Genomic DNA, 22,968 nt, shown 5'->3' on the forward strand with positions numbered 1-22,968 from the left:
CCTGTGTGATCAGTCTGTTGAAAAAGTCCTCCTGGTTCCATGGCACATCATCAATAGAGCCTGAGAGCATTGGACTTGTTCCTGCTTCTGGAAAGGTGTGAGCAGCCGGGAAACCCAGCGAGCGGATACCTTATGCATGTGAAGATGGTCTTGGATTATTTTTTCACGGACCCCACACTAATCTTGGCATTTTGTGCTTGGTGGCGAATGGTTACACAGTGATTTTCCAAAATGGCGACCTCCACTTGCTGGATGGTGTGTTCATCACTAGCAGAGTGGGGTCACCCTGGAATTGGAGCTGTTTGCACCGAAGTCCAACCACATTTGAATTGACGATGCCAGTTCTTGACTACTTCATATGATGGGGAATCATCATGATAAACATCTTTCATCTCATCGGTCAACTCCTTTGGTGTGCGGCCTTTCAAGTAAAGGAACTTGATAGTTTCTCTGTAGTCCACTGGGTCTGTTATCAAACCTCACACCACTTTAGCGCCTATAAAATCAAGACTGTTATCAGCTCTGAGATGCAAATTGGCACGTAACCTATAGAGACTTATATAATTACATATGTGCAGTTTCAGCGTCCTATGATAAATAGAAGTAGTTCTAAGGCTGGGATCACACATGCGAGAAACACGTCCGTGTCTCGCATGTGAAATCCAAGCTGTGGCGCCGGCACTGTGGAGCGGAGCGTGCGGCCGCATAGCAACACATGGAGCCGCACGCTCCGCTCCCAAGTGCCGGCGCCACAGCTTGGATTTCACATGCGAGACACGGACGTGTTTCTCGCATGTGTGATCCCGGCCTAACACAACATCCCAGGTCAGTAAAAACACCACAGGATAAAGGAGTGAAGCTAAATCAAGGTATAAAAAATAAATTTTTATTGCATCAAATATTGATAAGATACAGAAGTAAACCCAAGAAAGGTGCAGGATCCAGGTAATAGCTTCATGACCTTTTGTCCTGTATACTCTGCCATTGTGCTTTATCGTTTTTAAGCAAGTCTTCAGGTGGTTTTTTGTTAAAACCCATAAGTCTAACTGTATCTGTAATAGGTAGACTTGTAGGGAGTTAGCATTGTCTAGCATTAACTAGGTTGCACATGTTATTAGTTTGAGATACCAATTATGGTACTAGGATTGTAATACTTGATGTGTATTCCTATTTTTTTAAAAACCCATTGTGTATATGCTCTAATTTATATACTATTTATATACTATTTATGTATTAAAGGTTTATAAAGAAGTTGTTTTATTGGCTATAGCATATAGCACACTGTCCCTCATAGTCTAAGTGAATGGACCTTCCTTTGCTCACTTTATCCTGTGGTGTTTTACTGACCTGGGATGTTGTGTTAGAACTGTCTAGAAATTTGGGAGTGGGCACCTGTTTTCATAGGATTGCTACTTTAAATAGGACTAAGTTGTGTATTAATAAATAGAAGTAGGTCAGGGGATATCTTTAATGAACACCGCTCGCACCAAAGCTTGTGAAATAAACCCTGGCACAGCAACCTGACCAAAGAACTGAAACAGGCTACCAGGGTTGCTGAGCGGAGATAGAAAAGATCCCACTCCAACGAGGACTTCATCACATTCAAACAGTCCCTCACTACTTTCAAGGCCACACTCTCCACAGCTAAACAAACCTACTTCTCATCTCTCATATCCTCCCTGTCTCACAACCCTAAATGGCTATTCAACACCTTCAATTCTCTCCTTTGTCCCCCACCCTCTCTCTCTCCACTCATCTCAGCTGAAGAATTTGCCTTATTCTTCAAGCAGAAGATTGATAACTTCAGAGAAAGCTTTGGCCTACAACCCCTGTTCGTAACTACTCAGCCCTCCTCCTCCAAAACCAACTTCTCCACAATTAGAGATCAACTTTCCGCCCTACTCTCAAGATAACATCTCACCACATGTGCACTTGACCCGATCCCATCCCACTTCATCCCGAACCTCATCATAGTCTTCATCTCAACCCTGACCCATCTCTTCAACCTATCACTAACAACTGGTGTTTTCCCGTCATGTTTCAAATATGCCTCAATCACACTCATCCTTAAAATGCCCTCGCTTGACTCATAATTTGTATCTAGCTATCGCCCGATATCGCTTCTCCCCTTTGCGTTAAAAATACTGGAACAACACGTCCATTTCGAACTGTCCTCCCACCTCTCTCTCTCTCTCTCTCTTTCTCTTTCTTTCAATGTTCTTTTTATTTCCTCCCACCTCTCTTCCTACTCCCTCTTCGACCGCTTACAATCTGGCTTCAGGTCACACCACTTCACTGAAACTGCCCAATGACCTACTAACTATCAAAGCCAAGCGACACTACTCTGCCCTTCTCCTCCTGGACCTGTCCTCTGCCTTTGACATAGTAGGGTGCAGCTCAGTGGTTAGCACTGCAGCCTTGCAGCGCTGGAGTCCTAGGTTGAAATCCCACCAAGGACAACATCTGCAAGGAGTTTGTATGTTCTCCCTGTGTTTGCGTGGGTTTCCTCCGGGTTTTCCGGTTTCCTCCCACATTCCAAAGACATACTGATAGGGAATTTAGATTGTGAGCCCCATCCGGGGACAGCGATGATGATGTGTGCAGACTGTAAAGCGCTGCGGAATATGTTAGCACTATGTAAAAATAAATATGTAATATCATTCCCTATTACTACAGACAATCTCATCTCTTGGCATCACAGACTCGGCCCTATTTTGGATCTCGTCATACGTAACAGACCGGACATTCAGCATCTCCCACTCACACACCACCTCGTCACCTCGCCCCCTATCTGTCGGAGTCCGCAAGGTTCAGTCCTTGGGCCCCTGCTCTTCTCCATTGACACCTTCGGCCTCTGACAGCTCATAGAATCTCACGGTTTTCAGTATCACCTCTATGCTGATGACACACAGATCTACATCTCTGGACCAGATATCACCTCCCTACTAACCAGAATTCCTCAATGTCTGTCCACTATTTCATCCTTCTTCTCCGCTAGATTTCTAAAACTTAATATGGACAAAACAGAATTCATCATCTTTCCCCCATCTCACTCGTCTTCCCCAACAAATCTATCCGTTAAATTAAATGGGTGCTCACTCTCCCCAGTCCCACAAGCTCGCTGCCTCGGGGTAATCCTTGACCCTGATCTCTCCTTCAAACCACATATCCAAGCCCTTTCCACTTCCTGCCGGCTTAAATTCAGAAATATTTCCTGGGTCAGTACATTCCTCAACCATGAATCTGCAAAAACCGTAGTCCATGACCTCATCATCTCCCGCCTTGACTACTTTAACCTCTTGCTCTGTGGCCTCCCTTCTAATTCTCTTGCACCCCTCCAATCTATTCTAATCCCTGCTGCCCAACTAATCCACTTATACCCCCACTATTCTCTGGCCTCTCCCCTCTGTCAATCCATTCCCTGGCTCCCCATTGCCCAGAAACTCCAGTACAAAACCCTAACCATGACATACAGGAAATAAATATATCTTGGTACCGTGTTGTAGTCTTGAAAGCTTGCAATTTACCATCTTTTCAGTTCGCCATTAAAAGGTATCAACCACTGTGGACTCTCAATTCTAAATATTTTTCTAACCATGACATCTAAAGCCATCCACAACCTGTCTCCTCCATACATCTTCTTATTATTATACATTTTTATAGCGCCATTTATTCCATGGCGCTTTACATGTGAATACGGGGCAAATATAGACAAATACATTAAACATGAGCAGATAACAAGGCACACGAGTACATAAGGAGGGAGGACCCTGCCCGCGAGGGCTCACAGTCTGCAGGGGGTGGGTGAGGATACACTAGGAGAGGGAAGAGCTGGCTGTGCGGCTGTTCAGTAGGTTGAGGATCACTACAGGCTGTAGGCTTGTCGGAAGAGATGAGTCTTCAGGCTCTTTTTGAAGGTTTCTATGGTAGGCGCGAGTCTGATGTGTTGGGGTAGAGAGTTCCAGAGTATGGGGGAAGCACGGGAGAAGTCTTGGATGCGGTGATGGGAAGAAGAGATGAGAGGGGAGTAGAGAAGGAGATCTTGGGAGGATCGGAGGTTGCGTGTAGGTAGGTACCGGGAGACCATGTCACAGATGTATGGAGGAGACAGGTTGTGGATGGCTTTGTATGTCAGTGTGAGGGTTTTGAACTGGAGTCTCTGGGCGATAGGAAGCCAGTGAAGGGCTTGACACAGGGGAGAGGCTGGGGAATAGCGGGGGGACAGGTGGATTAGTCGGGCAGCAGAGTGTAGGATGGATTGGAGTGGTGCCAGAGTGCTAGAGGGGAGTCCAGAGAGTAGGAGGCTGCATGTGACCTGTTCTCCCGGTACTTACCTACACGCAACCTCCGATCCTCACAAGATCTCCTTCTATATTCCCCTCTTATCTCCTCTTCCCACAATCGTATACAAGATTTCTTCTGTGCATCACCCCTACTCTGGAACTCTCTACCCCAACATATCAGACTCTCGCCTACCGTGGAAACCTTCAAAAAGAACCTGAAGACCTACCTCTTCCGACCTACCACTTTTTACATGTAAAGTACCATGGAATAAATGGTGCTATAATAAATAATAATAATAATTTGTTTCGCGATGGAAAAAGGTCAAGCAGATCATCCCTGTAGGCTGCGGAGACTCTTGCGTCCTCTTGCTCCCAAGAGACTTGAAAATATTTCTGTGTTCCTGGGAATCTGAAGCCCAAATGTTTTTTTTATTACCGTATGTTTTTTCCCCTCTCACACTTATTAAACATTCCCTTGTTGTCCTTTTTACTGGCGTGTAGCCCAGGATCTATACATAGACTTTTTTTTTCACCCAAAAGTACTGTTTCTAGACTTGAAAACTAATTGTGTGCTGCTTGGAAACAAAGAAGATGGACGGCAGATGAAGACCATCTGGTAGTCTAGTCACCGCTCATATCTATTCTGATATACAGATATAAAAGAAATATTATATGTGGTACATCACTTAATGATGATTTTCCATCAACTTTTTTCAAAGCGTTTACTACTCGTTCAGAAGTAGATTCAGATTATGCCCTTTGTTTTGTGCTTTGTTTCTTTATTATATTCATTTATTTAAGATCTCCATTAAAATTTTCAAGTTACGTAACCCCATGCTGATGGTTTATTCCTCCCCAAGTGTAGTGACCAGTTCCCTTTCATTTTTTTAGCTGAACTATTATGGCTAAGGAGTTGGAATATGGTCAAGTAGGTGGGGCTTAGCAGTATTTGTTAGTATTTTACTGCAAACCTAGCATAGGGGAGAGGCTCCTTCTGAAGTCAGTTGTCTCAAAGTCAGACATAGGACAATGAGGACGAGAAGGGAGGGACATGGCTCCTCTCCAGGGACACAAGGGAGATTTCTTTTTAGACTTATCCACTTTAATTGTAATCATATGCTTACTTAAAAACATTTTGTTTCTCTTTTTATTAGAAAAACAAAAACTCCCCACTCATGCCCTGCCAAGGACATAGTCTCAGGATTTAGATCAGTCTTATTAGATGGGTTAGTAGAGAACTGTTATATTGATGGCCCATCTTTAGGAGTCTTAAGATTAGAGTAGAAGTTCTGGGGCCCCTAAGAAAGTGGAGGCCCAGAGAAATTTCCCAGTTCCCCCCTTCCCCTAACGCCAGCCCTGTCTTCTCTTTTTACACTACTGCAGTTACAGGACCTTTGATGACATTGTGGTCTCATACCAACCTGGCTCCTCTTCCGTTCCTCTAGACTCCCATTGTTTAAAGGACCTTTGGTGCTATTATGGTCACATCACTGTGATGTCACCAAAGGTCCTTATACAGTTTTAACCTCAGAACATAAATGTGTGCAGGCCCCAAGAGAATGGGGCACCTTGGCAATTGACCCCTTTCTCCCATCTCCCCTATAGGGCTCGTGTTTCAAGGATTCTCAAAAAACCCTGTAAAATCATTCTAGGGCTTTTTTTCTGGGTAGGTCTTATATTCAGGGATACACTGTAGTTCTGAGCATTTTCAACTCAACCGTGGCGGGGGTTATCAGGTGTCGGACCCTCATCAATCTCCTAATGATGACCTATATTATGAGTAGGCCATCTTTAGGCCTGGACAACCTTATAAGACTAGCGACACTGGCAGCAGCTGACCAGAATTGTTCTTTGTATAGTATAGATTGAGTTCTGACAATAAATGATGATAATGTATTTCTGATATCCAGGAGTATTGGCAGATATTTTAATTACCATTAAAATGGTCTTGCACATTACCGTAGATGAATGTTGGCCAAACCCACCAGATTACGACAGGGTTGACCAGCTTTGTATTAAGATTTCAACGTGTCCGATCTTTTGTTCCAGCTGGAGATAAGCGTCTACTGGGGGGATGTCTTAGGGTACCGTCACACAGTGCAATTTTGATCGCTACGACGGCACGATTCGTGACGTTCGAGCGATATAGTTACGAGATCGCAGTGTCTGACACGCTCCTGCGATCAGGGACCCCGCTGAGAATCGTACGTCGTAGCAGATCGTTTGAAACTTTCTTTCGTCGTCTAGTGTCCCGCTGTGGCGGCATGATTGCATGGTGTAACATATATCGTATACGATGTGCGCATAGTAACCAACGGCTTCTACATCGCACATACGTCATGAAATTATCGCTCCAGCGTCGTAGATTGCAAAGTGTGACAGCAGTCTACGACGCTGGAGCGATATTGTTACGACGCTGGAGCGTCACGGATCGTACCGTCGTAGCGATGAAAATTGCACTGTGTGACGGTACCCTTACTCTTCTCGCTTCATTGAATTAACTTTTTTGGCTGGATCAGCAAACTGTCTATTTTGTATGATGGTCACCCAACTCCTCGGTAAACTGTCTGATGTGTATGGTGGTCGTCCAACTCCTCCCTACGGCAGATATTGAGAGAAGGATCAGCATGTTGAATTTTAACACGCTCAATCATTTGCTCCCACATGAGATGAGCTGCCCAAGAAGTTGGGAAGTCACTTATTCTCTCCTCGTCATTGACAAAACATGCATGTCTAGCCGAGTCCAGCATGCATGGTTATGGTGATGTCTGGAAGAATAGCTGCCAGCTGTCCATTAATAGAAATATTTTATAAAAGCCTCAGACAAAAAAAGCGCCCATGTCATTCACTGATCACTGGCAGCACTATTCCATCGGTTGGCTGGTCGTTTGGTCCCTCAAAATACTTCTGTCCTACCCAAACCAGATCTGAGTAGCTGGGACTTTTTGGGTGCAATGGTAGAGGGAAAGATAACAGTATGCTGTTGGTTCGGCCATGTAGGATCTAACATAAGCACCATTTCCAGGAGGCCACGTTCACACGGTCAGTATTTTACATCCGTATTTGTAAGCCAAAATCAGGAGTGGAAAAATCACAGGAAAAGTACACTGCGTGCAGAATTATTAGGCAAATTGTATTTTAGAGGATTATTTTTATTATTGATCAACAACTATGTTCTCAATCAACCCAAAAGACTCATAAATATCAAAGCTTAATATTTTTGGAAGTTGGAGTGTTTTTTTTTTTTTTAGATTTGGCTATCTTAGGAGGATATCTGTTTGTGCAGGTAACTATTACTGTGCAGAATTATTAGGCAACTTAATAAAAAAACAAATATATTCCCATCTCACTTGTTTATTTTCACCAGGTAAACCAATATAACTGCACAAAATGTAGAAATAAACATTTCCGACATGCAAAAACAAAACCCCCCAAAATTAGTGACCAATATAGCCACCTTCCTTTATGGTGACACTCAACAGCCTCCATCCATAGATTCTGTCAGTTGCTTGATCTGTTTACGATGAACATTGCGTGCAGCAGCCACCACAGCCTCCAGACACTGTTCCGAGAGGTGCACTGTTTTCCCTCCCTGTTGATCTCACATTTTATGAGGGACCACAGGTTCTCCATGGGGTTCAGATCAGGTGAACAAGGGGGCCATGTCATTATTTTTTCTTCTTTGAGACCTTTACTGGCCAAGCACGCTGTGGAGTAGTTGGAGGCATGTGATGGAGCATTGTCCTGCATGAAAATCATGTTTTTCTTCAACGATACCAACTTCTTCCTGTACCACTGCTTGAAGAAGTTGTCTTCCAGAAACTGGCAGTAGGTCTGGGAGTTGAGCTTCACTCCATCCTCAACCCGAAAAAGTCCCACAAGTTCATCTTTGATGATATCAGCCCATACCAGTACCCCACCTCCACCTTGCTGGCATCTGAGTCGGAGTGGAGCTCTCTGCCCTTTACTGATCCAGCCTGTGGCCCATCCATCTGGCCCATCAAGAGTCACTCTCATTTCATTAGTCCATAAAACCTTTGAAAAGTCAGTCTTAAGATGTTTCTTGGCCCAGTCTTGGCGTTTTATATTATGTTTCTTGTTCAGAGGTGGTCGTTTTTTCAGCTTTCCTTACCTTGGCCATGTCCCTGAGTATCGCACACCTTGTGCTTTTTGTTACTCCAGTAACGTTCCAGCTCTGAAATATGGCAAAACTGGTGGAAAATGGCAGCTTCACGCTTGATTTTCCTCAATTCATGGGCAGTTATTTTGCGCCTTTTTTGCCCAACACGCTTCTTGCGACCCTGTTGGCTATTTGCCATGAAACGCTGGATTGTTCCGTGATCACGCTTCAAAGGTTTGGCAATTTCAAGACTGCTGCATCCCTCTGCAAGACATCTCACAATTTTGGACTTTTCAGAGCCCGTCAAATCTTTTTTCTGACGCATTTTGCCAAAGGAAAGGAAGTTGCCTAATAATTAAGCACACCTTATATAGGGTTTTGATGTCATTAGACAACACCCCTCCTCATTACAGAGATGCACATCACCTGATCTACTTAATTGGTAGTTGGCTCTCAAGCCTGAACAGCTTCGAGTAGGACAACATGTATAAAAAGGATCATGTGATCCAAAAAAACAACTTGCCTAATAATTCTGCACACAGTGTATAATAGAAACCCCTCACCACTTTATTTTTCACCCACTCCTCATTTTGGCTTACAAACACTGATGTAAAATACTGAATGTGGCCTAAGATCAGTTTATGCGACTGCATTAAAAGTCCTCGACGATGGGACAAACTCTCAGCCCTAACGCCTCCCTCTTCATACAGCACAGCCGAAACATTCTTGACTGCTCACACAGCCCATAGACTCAAGAACGGACATTGACGAAAAAAAACATTAATCACATATTTACATTCCACACACATACATATTACATACACACAAACACGCACATTATACACATTATAAAACTAACACTTGCCCATCCATAGTGTTATCTCTCCGATCTCCACAGGGGCCCTGTAGTTGCTTACATTCGGAGGTGTCAAAGTTGGTGGAGGGGTCTTTGCATCCAATCTTTACCTCCCAAAATACTTGATATGTTAAATTGATTTGTTTTTGCATTGAGTGTTTTTTTGTCTCGTTTTGTTTTGTTTTTTTGTCTCGACCACATTTCTGATCTCACTTTGAACCCAAGAATTAATTACAAAGTTTTGAACTCTTTCTTTGTATTCCTCTATAGACCGGGATTACACCAGCATTTGTGAAAAGCAACCCATTGGATGCCTACTTTTTCGCCAATTCTGTGAAACAAGGAGACACCTTTTCAAAATCATCCTCTTCCTCGATGCAGTGGTAAGAAGGCGATACGGGGCTCACTTCTCGATCGGTACCCGCTACATTTACGTTGTGGGGCTTTCGTTATAGATTCCCCTTAAAATGTTTCAGGCACTATAAGGCTATGTTCACACTTTGCAGATTCCACTGCGGATTTTTCCGCAGCAGAATTCCAAAATCCGCAGTGAAAACCGCACCGCGTTTTCACTGCGGATTTATCGCGGTTTTTACTGCGTTTTCTTCTGCGGATTTTCATCTGCAGTTTTCTATTGGAGCAGGTGAAAATCCGCAGAAAAGAAGTGACATGCTGCGGAATGTAATCCGCAGCGTTTCCGCGCGTTTTTTTCCGCAGCATGTGCACTGCGTTTTTCGTTTCCCATAGGTTTACATTGGACTGTAAACTCATGGGAAACTGCTGCAGATCCGCAGCGGTCAAATCCGCTGCGGATCCGCAGTGAAATCCGCAAAGTGTGAATATAGCCTAAGTAGTCGTAACCAAAAAAGTGGAAAATCCAGCAACCTCAAAATTCATTAAAACATGACAATTATTTGTAGATTAAAACATGAAAAAATAAAGTTTAAAAAACATGTTAGCGCAACGGCCGACGCGCTTCGAGCTACACTATACACTACAGCTATTGTAGCTCGAAACACGTCGACCGTTGCGCTAACATGTTTTTTAGACTTTCCTTTTTCGTGTTTTAATTATTAAACAATAGTTACTCTTTACACAGCAAAAACCTGCTGACAGATTTAATCTGAGGACAACATGAGGTAGAGGTTAAAACACGGAATTCAAAGACATATCGCATGTCAAGCTGTGTGCTGTTGTTTTCTTACACGGAAGGTTTTATCACCTGATGATTATCATTGCTGTGACTAGCTGGTGCTTGCTTTCAATTCCGACTCCGCCCCGTCTGTGATAAGCAGCTCACTGTCCATAGACAATGTACACAGAAATCCTGTTGTGGGCAGGGCTAGCTTGCTCACCTCTGCTGCATTGCTAAATCTAAAAATGCAGCGATGTTGAGAACGATGATTTTTAAGCAAGCTAAAATATCATTTCACCCGACTGACAAGCAATTAGCGAATTTGTCAGGTGATCAGCAGCCAACAAGCGATGTTAAATGCACTTCAAAAGTCGCCAAAGAGTCCTAGCCTGGAAAATATATTAATTTGGCATGGGATCACCAATATATTTTTTTTATTTTCCTCAATAGTCAAATTATGAGTTGTCCTCAGATGAGAAGAGGAAAGAGACAGGAGAGGAAATCATAAATAGGTTCTTCACCTCAAAGGTAAGTCATCGCGTCCTAGATTACCTAACTCTGCATAGTATGTTTTATCCCTTTTTTAGTTTTTTTTATTATTAAATATTGTTGAATTTTATTTTTGTCATTTTCCATATAGAAATATTAAAAATTACACTAGTCCAGAAGCCAGTTTAGGTAGTGGATTTTAGAGTACTTCCACTAAAGTTGGGGGTAGTTGAGAATTACTGACACTTGCGTTCTACCCTCTGCTCTGGAATAAGATGCCCCATCTATTAAAATGCCCACGCGTTTTTGTCTGTGCATCAGAACACCAGAAATGAAATCTTTGGCAGCGATGAGCTCCGTCAGACCCATAAGTGGTGAGGGGGAATCATCACATCAATCCTGACCTCAGAGAGGAACAATAGGGAATTGGGACCCTTATTTTAGTTATTTTTGGGGGTCCTCTCTGAGGGCCCTACAGCTATTAGATGGTGTGCTGTGTCACAATGGCCAGTCAGCTTCCGTATTGAATCCAGATTTGCAAAAAGAAATAAAACCTGTATATTACTGCAGAAAGAGGCGGTGGGATAGCTCCGCACGTGAGAGACTAGTGTGGGGTCAGCCGCTTAGTAAACGTAAAGGCCCACGATTTATGTTAATATTCTGCCGTAAAAAGCTTGGAAAAGTTGCAACTTTTTTAGGCCATGCGAGGATGCATTAAAATGTTGAGATTTTTGCCCAGCTCTAACAAAGTGGGCAGAACTGAGGTGGGATGTGGTGAACCCCGCCTATCAAATTCATGATGAGCGGAAGTGTTCCTTACATCACAAATCTTACTCCAGATCCTATATTTTGAACATAGTTGAGTCACTTGGCTAAAATGCCTAAGATATGTTTGTTCCACATTTCTTCCATGAAGACCATGACTTCTTCCTATGGTGGATGGGTTTAGCTTGGTCCCACTGGTTCCTGTCAGTTCTGAGCTGATGGCACTGCTGGAAATCTTGAGATTTCGAGAAGAAATAAACATGAAGTGTCTTTCATCTGCTGCACGAAGTCCTCTTGGCCGACCACTACATTGACGTTTCTCAATGTTGCTCACATCTTCTTCAAAAGAGCTTGGACAGCACATTTTGAAACCCCAGTGTGCTTTGTGATCTTTGCAGATGCAGTATAACTACCTTGTGTCTTGTCACTGTGCTCCGTTTTGCCATATGTATGGCTATGTTCTCACGTTGCATTTTTTTTCCCTAAGGCAAAATCTTCTCTCTTGGTAGTAAGAAACAAAAATGTAACGTGTGAACATAGCCAACTGATGATAATAAAAAAAATATGTACGGTATTTTTTTTTACTATATTGTATAATCAGCAGCACACAGGAGGTGTAGTGGGGCTGTTGGTGGTTCCTGAGGTTTCGGGTAAATTCTCTGTGGCCCGTTTACTCTGTCTTCGAAGTCTTATGGCTAATGGTAATTGTATACATGGGCCGCACGGTTCACGACTTGCACCATTTCCTCCGCACCATGTTTGGGTTCACTTCTCGGCTACCTCGGGTATCATTAACCGTCTCGAGAGCAGTCATTGTCCTGTAATGATCCCTCGTCGGTGTACGGGCTCAGCGGACTGACACAGAGACGCTTGTTCCAGGCTGTAATATGGGCTGTCTGTTTGGGACGGGTCGCTAATTCTTCTAATATCCTCTTCCGTTCTTCCCTCCTTTATGACGTCGTTCCCCCTCCAGTCTCGCGATTATGTGCCAGAAATCCCCGATTCACAAATGGAAGAATGTATAATGAACTTCGAGAAGAGCCCCTGCAAGGACATCTTCAGCAGTTGTATCAAGTGAGTGCTTTCGTAGAAAATATATATATATTTTTTTAAGTAGGGAAACAAAACTCAAGAGCCGTGTGTAACTCTTTAGTATTGCCACTTATTAGAGAAGACATCAGTTTAAAGGGCTATTCCCATCTCCAAGATCCTATCCCAGTATGTAGTAGGTGTATTAATAAAAATATTAGCAAATACCTCCAGTATAGTTCTTCTGATTTCTTGTGTCACTTACCCCATGTGCAGGGCATTGCAGTAGCTTGGGTATCCATGGTTAAGACCACTAACAACTAACTGGCACTATGTTAGTTGTTGTAACCATGGATACCTAAGCTACAGCGATGCCCTGCACATGGGGTAAGCAACATAGCGAATCAGAAGAACTGTACTAGTCTAATTGGAGGTATTTGCTAGTATTATTACACATTCTACATATTGAGCTAGGATCTTGCAAATGGGAATACTCCTTTAACCCTTTCCCACTGGAGCCAATTTCAGTTTGTAGCCATATCTTTCAGTAGACTTTTTCTTTTAACAACATAGACGCATAAAGGCTTCTTTGCTTTTTTTTGCAGGATGAGTTGTAGTTTTGGATGACGCCATTTTCTTAACCGTATAACATACTGTAAAACGACAAAAAAAATTCCAACGTCAGTGAAATGGCGAAAAAAAAAATGCAATTTCATTATTAAATTTTTTTTCCTGGGGTGGCTTAGCTTTTTTGGTGTTCAGCGTTTACTAAAAATTACCTGACGGCATGATTTTTTAGGTCAGTACTATTACAGCGATACTAAAATTCCATAGATTTTTTTTTAAAATATATTTTGTGGGTTAAAAAAAAAATCTGAATTCTGACAACAAAACATTATTTTATTTCATTTGTTTTGTATTTTTCTGACTTTTTTTTTTTTTTTATAATTTATTGATTGTGGACCTGTGAGGGCGCTTGTTTTTGGAGTGGCGAACTGTCATATCTATCGGTCCCATTTTAGGTTTCTTACAAAGTTTTGATCGCTTTTCATTACATGGAAGAGATGAGCGAGTCTTTAGGGTTGGTACGGAGCGAGTCTTTAGGGTTGGTACGGAGCGAGTCTTTAGAGTAGGTACGGAGCGATTCGTACAACCCAGTCCCTCGGCCATGACACTGGTCTGTGAAGAATGGAAACCCTCAAGAACTGCCTCTTACCTGATGGCGTCCGCGGCTCTTCTTTTGATTAGCCGGCCTGGCGCAACATCATTTATGGGTCACACTGCAACTGTTATGTCAGGCCAGCTTATCAAACAAAGAGCCGAGGATGCCGTCCGGGAAGAGGCAGTTCTTGGGGGTTTCCATCCTTCTGTCAAAGACCAGTGTCATGGCCGAGGGACTGGGTTGTACAAATCGCTCCGCACCATCTCTGAGGGTCTTATTTATGGGATCGCGTCTAATACTAGGGGTTTCCTTTCCTTCAGCCTGCTACATGAGTACCTGCGGGGGTCTCCTTTCAGAGAGTACCAGGAGAGTATGTACTTCGACCGCTTCCTCCAATGGAAAAGCCTTGAAAGGTAAGAGATTGTGAAGGGACAGTCGGGGCAAAGATCGGATAATTTTGTGAGATACGGAGGACTCTCTAGTGTCACCCGTGACCTAAGTAATAAAGGTGGGGAATAGGTTCTGGTTAAAAATAAATAAAATAAAATAGGGCAAGGTCTTTCGAAACCTGGACAACCCCTTTAATTGAAGTTGAATGATATGTTCAGGTTATAAAGGGGTATTCCGATCTCCAAGATCCTATCCCTATATGTAGTAGCTATAGTAATAATAATATTAGCAAATACCTTCAATTAGGAATGTAGCATAGTTCTTCTAATCCGCTATTGCTCTCCCCATGTGCAGAGCATTGCAGTAGCTTAGGTATCCATAATTATGACCACCAACTGTCACTATATGAGTGGTCGTAACCATGGATGCCTAAACTGCGGCAGTGCCCTGCAAATAGGATACGCGACATAGCTAATCAGAAGAACTATCCTACATCTCTGCCTGGATGTATTTGTTATTATTATTGGGATAGGATCTGACATATTTTAGGTCTCCATATTCCCGCGAGCCGCGTCACTCAGGTAGGTGCCTCACAGGAGCAAGATGGCGACGGCTATCCATTGGTGGAAGAGGAGAGTAGTGGGGCGACTTCTACCCCACTTGCTTTTTTTTGTTTTTTTCTTTTTTAATATTTTTTTTTTTGCTCCAGATATTTTTGAGGTAGAAGCATTCGAGGCCTCTCGATCTCTGCAGAGCCTGTAATAAGATGGTGTCGATCAGTGATAATGATTTGCTTCCATTTCCCTTTTTTCAGACTAGCCGTTACAAAGGACACTTTCAGGCAGTACCGGGTGCTCGGAAAAGGGGGATTCGGGGAGGTAAATTAACGCTTTATCTGATGATGATGGTCTTTCTGACACTACGTTAAATGGTTATTCCCACACATGAAAGTTATAACCCATCGATATGATAGGGAAAAACTCAGTGATGATGAGAATGGAGCCAAGGCGGTTATTGCCCCTCCATCCTCCACCCCAGTCATGGGGGTAGCTGAGGACGGCGCTCCAGATGTGGGAGGTGTGGTGTTCTTTTCATTGCTGAGGATGCCTGCGGTTGGACCTCCTGTAATCGGTCAATTATCCTCTATCTTATTGCTGGGGGAAGACTCCGAACTGTAATGTCGCAGTCCTATACTGCCATATAAATGTCTTCTATACTATTTATTCTGTACTCTCTATTCCAGTGCTCTCCATATAGTACTTTCTATTGTATTTTTATAGTTTTTTTTTCTTCCACTAGATTAATGTTTCCCAAACTCCAGTCCTCATGGCCTCCAGCAGATCATGTTTTCAGGATTTTCTTAGTATTTCACAATTTCTGGTGTCTTGATGATAAGTTCATCACCTGTGCAATGCTGAGGAAATCCTGAAAACATCACGTTTTGGGGGCCGAGAGGACTGGAGTTTGGGAATCACTGTTCTAGAGTAATATGTTAGGTTATAGGTTTAACTTCATGGTCTTGTGTCTTCATTCAACCTTTTAAAACTATAGAACTATTCTTCTGTTTTATATAGTATTTTTTATACTGTCTCCGTCCCACAATGTTTCATGTAGTGCTGTCTTTACCCTATACAGTCTATATAGGATTTCTGTACTCTCTCTCTGCCCTATATAGTCCTTTTAATATTTCTCTACTCTCTGCCCCTTACAGTCCTTACAGTATTTTCTACTCTCTGCCTGATACAGTCCTTTTAATATTTCTCTACTCTCTCTGCTCCATACAGTCCTTATAGTATTTCTCTACTCTCTGGCCATTATTATTATTTATTTATATAGCACCATTAATTCCTTGGTGCTGTACATGAGAAAGAGGTTACATACAGGGTTATAGATATTGTTTACAGTAAACAAATTTACAATGACAGACTGGTACAGATGGGAGAGGACCCTGTCCTTGCGGACTTACATTCTACGGGATAGTGGGGAAGAGACAGGAGGTCGGGGTGCTGCAGCTCTGGTGTTGGTGAGGCGGCAGCTCTGGTGTTGGTGACGTGGCGGCAGCTCTGGTGGTGGTGAGGCGGCAGCTCTGGTGGTTGGTGAGGCGGCAGTATGGTTATTGCAGGCTGTAAGCTTTCCTGAAGAGATGGGTTTTCAGATTCCGTCTGAAGGATCCGAGGGTGGTGGATAGTCGGACATATTGAGGCATGGAATTCCAGAGGATGGGGGATATTCGGGAGAAATCTTGGAGGCGGTTGTGTGAGGAACAAATAAGTGTGTAGGAGAGAAGGAGGTATTGGGAGGATCGAAGATTACGTGAGGGAAGATATTTGGGGATTAGTTCAGAGATATAGGGAGGGAGACAGGTTGTGGATGGCTTTGTAGATCAGTGTTAGTAGTCTGAACTGGATTTGTTGGAGAATTGGGAGCCAGTGGAGGGATTTGTAGAGGGGAGAAGCAGGGGAGTAGCGAGGAGAGAGGTGGATTAGCCGGGCAGCAGAGTTGTGGACAGACTGGAGCGGTGCAAGAGAGTTAGCGGGGAGGCCACAGAGGAGGGTGTTGCAGTAATCGAGGCGGGAGATGATGAGGGCATGCACAAGAGTTTTAGTAGATTGAGGGCTGAGGAAGGGACGTATTCTGGCAATATTTTTGAGTTGGAGGCGACAGAAGGCGGCAAGAGTATGGGTGTGCAGTTTGAAGGACAGGGCAGAGTCGAGAGTTACTCCATGGCTGCGGAATTCAGGTGCGTGAGAGCATGATGCCGTTTACCATAATAGATAGTTCAGGTAGGGGGGATACGCGAGATGGAGGAAAGTTGATGAGTTCGGTTTTGTCTACATTGAGTTTTAATAAGTGAGAGGTGAAGAAGGAGGATATGGCTGACAGACACTCCGGGATTCTGGACAGCAGAGAGGTGACATCTGGGCCAGAGAAGTAGATCTGAGTGTCGTCCGCATACAGGTGGTACTGGAAGCCATGGGACTTTTAGTTGTCATAGGCCAAGGGTATAGATGGAAAAAAGTAGGGGCCCCAGGACAGAGCCTTGAGGGACACCAAAGAGAGAGGGCGGGATGAGGAGATAGTGTGGGAGACATTGAATGTGCGGTCAGAAAGGTATGAGGCAATCCAGGACAGGGCAAGGCCTTTGATGCCAAGGGAAGAAAGAATCTGTAGCAGTAGGCAGTGGTCGACTGTGTTGAAGGCAGAGGACAGGTCGAGAAGGAGGAGGATGGAGAACTGTCTGTTAGCTTTGTCTGTGAGTAAGTCATTAGTAATTTTGGTCAGGGCAGTTGCGGTGGAGTTTTGGGGGCGGAAGCCAGATTGGAGGTTGTCAAGGAGAGAGTTGGATGAGAGGTAGGAGGAATTTTGAGCATGGACATGCTGCTCAAGGAGTTTTGAAGCAAACTGGAGCAGTGATATGGGGCGATAGCTGGGCATAGCAGTTGGGTCATGGTTTTTTTTTTTTTAGGTTGGGTGTGATGGTGGCATGTTTGAAGGCCGAGGGGAAGGTACCAGAAGATAGTGATAGGTTGAAGAGATGGGTTAGCTCTCCTTCAGTGATGTTGGAGAGGGAGGTTATTAGAGAAGGGCAGAGGTCTGGTATATGGAGTGGTTGGGGTGATGGAACAGTAAAGGTTTGCCTTGTTTGGTCTATCTTATTTTTGAAGTAGGTGGCAAAGTCTTCAGAAGAGATGAGGGGAGTTAGAGGACGGAGGAGAGAGTTAAATGTGCTGAACAGTTGTTTTGGGTTGTAGGATAATGAAGATACAAGGTTTGTGAAATAGGTCTGTTTAGCAGAGGTGAGGGCTGATTTGAAGGCAAGTGTAGCTTGTTTGAAAGCAGTGAAGTCGTCTGCCCCATACAGTTCTTATAGTATTTCTCTACTCTCTCTGCCACATACAGTCCTTATAGTATTTCTCTACTCTCTCTGCCCCATACAGTCCTTATAGTATTATCTACTCTTTGCCCCATACAGTCCTTATAGTATTTTTATACAGTCCATATCATGCTTTCCATACTGTCTAGTCAATCCCTCACCACTTGATCTTTTATATTCAGTGTGTACCGTATGTAGTTTAGTTTTGCCACACTTTGTGCAGTGCTTTCTATCTCACAGTGGACTTCCTATACTGCCCCTATTTCATGTGGGGCATCCTATATATGTTTCATACACCATTTGCGCTGCCCGTGTGATGGTCGCTGACTGTACCCGATGGTTCCTCCGGCTGCACCCTCATACGACCCCTCTGCCCCCAGGTGTGTGCCTGCCAGGTCCGTGCCACAGGGAAGATGTATGCATGCAAAAAGCTAGAGAAGAAGAGGATCAAGAAAAGAAAAGGCGAGTCCATGGCGCTAAATGAGAAGCAGATCCTGGAAAAAGTGAACAGCCGCTTTGTGGTACGGAGCTGCAGGGCTACGGTGGTTATACATGGGGGGATGAGCAGCTGGTTAGTTAGGCTCACAAACTCTCATTGGCTTTTAGGTTAGGGCTGTATAATCTCGTTAAAGAAAACTTTGATTTATTGGTCCCCGAATTGCAGGATGTATTAATCTTCAGCGATCTACAATGTCAGACGCATCCATCCTTCACAGCAGGAGGATAGAAGAAAAGCCAATTATCTGATTTAAAGTTCCTATGTCCAATATCCAGTGGCCTTGTCCATTAGCTGGAATGGAAAGCAGCTGCAAAAATCCTCTCTTGCTCTGGAGGACCCAGCCATTTCCATTTATTACATAGACATCTCATTGGTTTAATTACACTCTGTGTAACACTTAATTTGTCCTGTGGGAGTGCTGCAGAGAAACTAAACACGTGTTTCCGAGATGCTTCACTGATTAAAAATGGTCATAGGGTGTCAGAACACCCTGAAAATATGGCAAAACTCTTGTTCTTGGCTTATGCCTAATATTGCAGCTGTGCCGCATTCATTGAATAGTAGTGAACTGCAATACCGAGCATAACAAAGGGGCAAAAGTGGCGCTGTCTCTGGGGACGTTTTGTACACGCTCTTATGTTGTTGTCCGGACCTGAACCTTTTTTTTCCGGTTGTTTTCCGTGGGCAGGTAAACTTGGCGTATGCGTATGAAACTAAAGATGCTTTATGTTTGGTCCTCACCATCATGAATGGAGGAGACCTCAAATTCCACATCTATAACATGGGCAACCCCGGCTTCGAGGAAGAGCGTGTGGTCTTCTATGCTGCTGAAATCTGTTGTGGGCTAGAACACCTGCACCAGGAAGGCATAGTGTACAGGTAAGAGCGAGGGCCTCATTTACTGATGGGTGCAGGTCCGCACCCCTCCAACTCTCCTGTCACTGCTTCCATAGACTTCAATTGCGAATGCTGTTTGCATCAGCGCACAACTCTTCATTGATTTCAGTGGTGAACGCCATCACTGAAATGACAAAACCTGACCCGTTTGCTGACTCTTCTATATTATTTACAATTTCAAATTTATTTATTTTTCCCCATTGCTTTTTTTTTAGGGATTTGAAACCAGAAAACATTCTCTTAGATGACGACGGTAAGTAACGCTCGGTCAGACAAGTCCGTTCAACTCGATTGCTCCGCGCTCAGATACAATTTGCAGAAGACCGATTGTCGCTATGTTTTGTTAAGTTTTCATTCCCTTTGTCCCCGGACTGAATTCCAGATTATCGGTTTGTGGATTCATGATTTTTTTTTTTTTGCTCAGTAACTTTTCTTTTCGGGGTCATGTGTCTAGGTTTATTGTACCCTTAGGGTGTGACTAATGCCTTCTCATCAGTCAGGGGTCCAGCCAAAGTCAGCGGTGAATACTTCTGTCCACAGGAGATGTGACAAAGTAACCGGTGATGGCGCTGATTTTAACCTTGATAGTCGAGATCTGTGACTGCATTAAGTACAGCTGGAGCTGCGTGCACACTATAATTCCATTGCCGGGAGTTAAAAAGAGATCTGTAGGGGCTGCGCACCCTTAATTCTTGCATTTGGTTGGTGTCACAAGGCCGGGATTTAATATGGCGTTTGCGGGGTGGTAGTTTGCCATGCAGCCAAGAACCACAAGGCCACAGTTTTGACACAATGAAGCACATAAAAATCATTTAGTCAGCAGCACGTGACATGTTTATTGCTTTACAGTGTCCTACTGCTCTAAAAACAAATTGGTGCTAATTGCTTCTGTTTTAGAGAAGCCTCCTGGTCTAAGAGGCGCCTCCAATCTCAAGTGTTGTTTAAAGGCTCATTCCAATTTTCATTAATAGGACATTGCTGTCTAGGTCTTGTAAAAACAAGCACTTTTGCAATTTACTGCTTGTGAAAATTTTCAGCCGTTCTTGAGATATTAACACTATTATATTGTTTACAGCTAGTTGCCTAGGAGACCGACCACTGCTGCTGTCCAACGTGTGTACCAAAGCGCTGAAGCTGGCCATGATTAGGCGGCAACAACGTGTTCTAGCGATCATGGCCAGCTTCACAACAGAGCTTTCCAGCTCAGTAGATAAAAGCTTATAAAGCACTACTCATGTTCTGCAGTTTTATCAGCGGTGGTCGGTCTCCAAGGCAACGAGCTGTAAATAAAAGAAACGTTAATATCTCAAGAACGGCTGAAAATTTTAATTAGCAGTAAATTGCAAAATTGCTTGTTTCTACAAGTACTATCCCATAATACTCATTTATGAAGACGAGAAACCATTTAAGCCAGGGATGTCAAACTCAAATACAGAGGGCCAAAATTAAAACCTTGGATAAAGTCGCGGGCCGAGCTTAATATTTATTAGAAAAAAAGTCTACAATTGAGAGTCTTTCGTTATTATCAAATATAATGATGAACTTTTTCATGTGGAAATAAACTTAAATTGGTTGTCCCACCAACAAAGTACATTTTAATTAATAGATCTTAGAATAAAATATTGGAATATGATATGTTATGCAAGAGCAGTAAAAAGCACATGGTCTAATTTAAATATGTAATAACAAAGGATGAAAGACCTTGCATAATGCAGATAATAAAGTAAGATGCAAACAAAAGTGCTCCCCCACAGTGAAGTCTTCCACACACACGGTATGATGACCCCACTGTACCCTCCTTCCTCAGTGTCTCCCGACAAAAAATGATGACCCCCCATCATAGTGTGATTCTCCAACTGTAATCCCCACACAGTCCTCCTTACAGTATAATGGGCCCCACATAGTCCTCCATGCGGTATAATGGCCCCATAGGGCAGCACGGTGGCTCAGTGGTTAGCACTGCAGCCTTGCAGCGCTGGAGTCCTGAGTTCAAATCCCACCAAGGAAATCATCTGCAAGGAGTTTGTATGTTCTCCCCGTGTTTGCGTGGGTTTCCTCCGTGCACTCCGGTTTCCTCCCACACTCCAAAGACATACTGATAGGGGATGTAGGTTGTGAGCCCCATCGGGGACAGTGATGATGATGTCTGTAAAGTGCTGCAGAATATGTTGGCACTATATAAATAGAGAGATTATTATTATATCGTGCGCCATACAGTGTAATGTGCCCCATAGTGCTCCATACAGTATAATGGCCACAAAAATGTGCTCCATAGAAAATAATGGCCCCACATCGTGCTTCACACAGTATAATGGCCCACATAGTGCTCCATACTGTATAATGGGCCCCAAATAGTTCTCCATACAGTTATAATTGGCATCCCAGAGTTCTCCATACAGTATAATGGGATTCCAATAGTGCTTCATACAGTGTAATGGACCCCACGTAGTGCTCCATATAGTATAATGGCCCCATACAGTATAAATGAACAAATTCAAAATTATTACTCACCTCTGCCCTTTCCTTCACTGGTCCGATCTCTTCATGGTGTCTTTGTATCCTCTGCACACGTCGATACAGCGACGAGTTGTAATGATGTCATTGTGCCCCCCGCGCTGAGACATCAGATACAGAGGGGGAATATTGGGAGAGGAAGCGTCAGCTGACGCTCACTCCTCCATCATTGCTTTCAACTGTATCTACAACCAGAATGCCGATATAGTTGAAAGTGCTATATCAGGTGGGAGAGCGGCCCAGCGTTGTGGGTCAAATATACTCTGCAGACCCACCCAGCGTCGTGGATCGGATATACTCAGGGCCATAAGTGCTTTTTATGCCTTTGATTGCTGTTTTTTGATTCACTCAGGCCTCTGGGTGTCTTGGTGATCTGATCAGAGACTGGGGAACCCCTCTCCAGTCAGAGGACCCCATTCTGTGAGTCTACAGTTAAGTCATCTAAGTGTGAAGCAGAGAATAAAGTGTTAGCAAACAGGAATAAAATAAAGATGTAAAGTGATAATCCCTTAACAGGATTAAAAAAAAGAATTAAAGTAATAAGAAAATATCAGCAAATAGAAAAGTCCATAAATTAAAAAAAAAAGCATAAAACAAAACCCTCCATGTATTTGGCATCCACGCATACTTTTTTTCTCTATATTTGCAGTGTAAGCCATAGACTTTCTATGAGGCCGCAGACCCCTCGGCCTATCTGGCCCTGTGAGCGGTCTGACCTCTGTGTCTACGGCACTATGCACAATGGCAGTTCAGAACGTGGGAGGTGCCCTTTAAGGCTATATAGAGCACACTGTAGAGGACATTTATGCCTCCGTGTGGCGAAATGTTGAAAGTGTTTTGTCTTGTATTCTTAGAAAGTCCAAATGGGGGGGGGGGGGGGGTCCAAAAAATGAGGGATCTAGGAAGCTTGGATATGAGGGTTCCGATGCTAGCTATCTCTGTCCCTGACTTAAAC

The 22,968-nt window shown here is 43.6% G+C and overlaps 1 protein-coding gene across 1 annotated transcript in view; it reads left to right on the forward strand.

The window, feature by feature from the left end:
* The window catches only part of LOC138677043 (G protein-coupled receptor kinase 5-like), a 90,518-nt gene that overhangs the window by 51,080 nt on the left and 16,470 nt on the right, over positions 1-22,968 (forward strand). The window contains exons 3-10 of the mRNA XM_069766854.1: positions 9,530-9,642; positions 10,845-10,922; positions 12,622-12,722; positions 14,160-14,252; positions 15,044-15,107; positions 18,484-18,624; positions 19,291-19,481; positions 19,715-19,752. Of these exons, the coding sequence (XP_069622955.1) occupies positions 9,530-9,642; positions 10,845-10,922; positions 12,622-12,722; positions 14,160-14,252; positions 15,044-15,107; positions 18,484-18,624; positions 19,291-19,481; positions 19,715-19,752 (819 nt within the window). The remainder of the gene's footprint in view (positions 1-9,529; positions 9,643-10,844; positions 10,923-12,621; positions 12,723-14,159; positions 14,253-15,043; positions 15,108-18,483; positions 18,625-19,290; positions 19,482-19,714; positions 19,753-22,968) is intronic.

The sequence above is a fragment of the Ranitomeya imitator genome, chromosome 4, assembly GCF_032444005.1.
Source record: "Ranitomeya imitator isolate aRanImi1 chromosome 4, aRanImi1.pri, whole genome shotgun sequence".
In the NCBI taxonomy this organism is placed as follows: domain Eukaryota; kingdom Metazoa; phylum Chordata; class Amphibia; order Anura; family Dendrobatidae; genus Ranitomeya; species Ranitomeya imitator.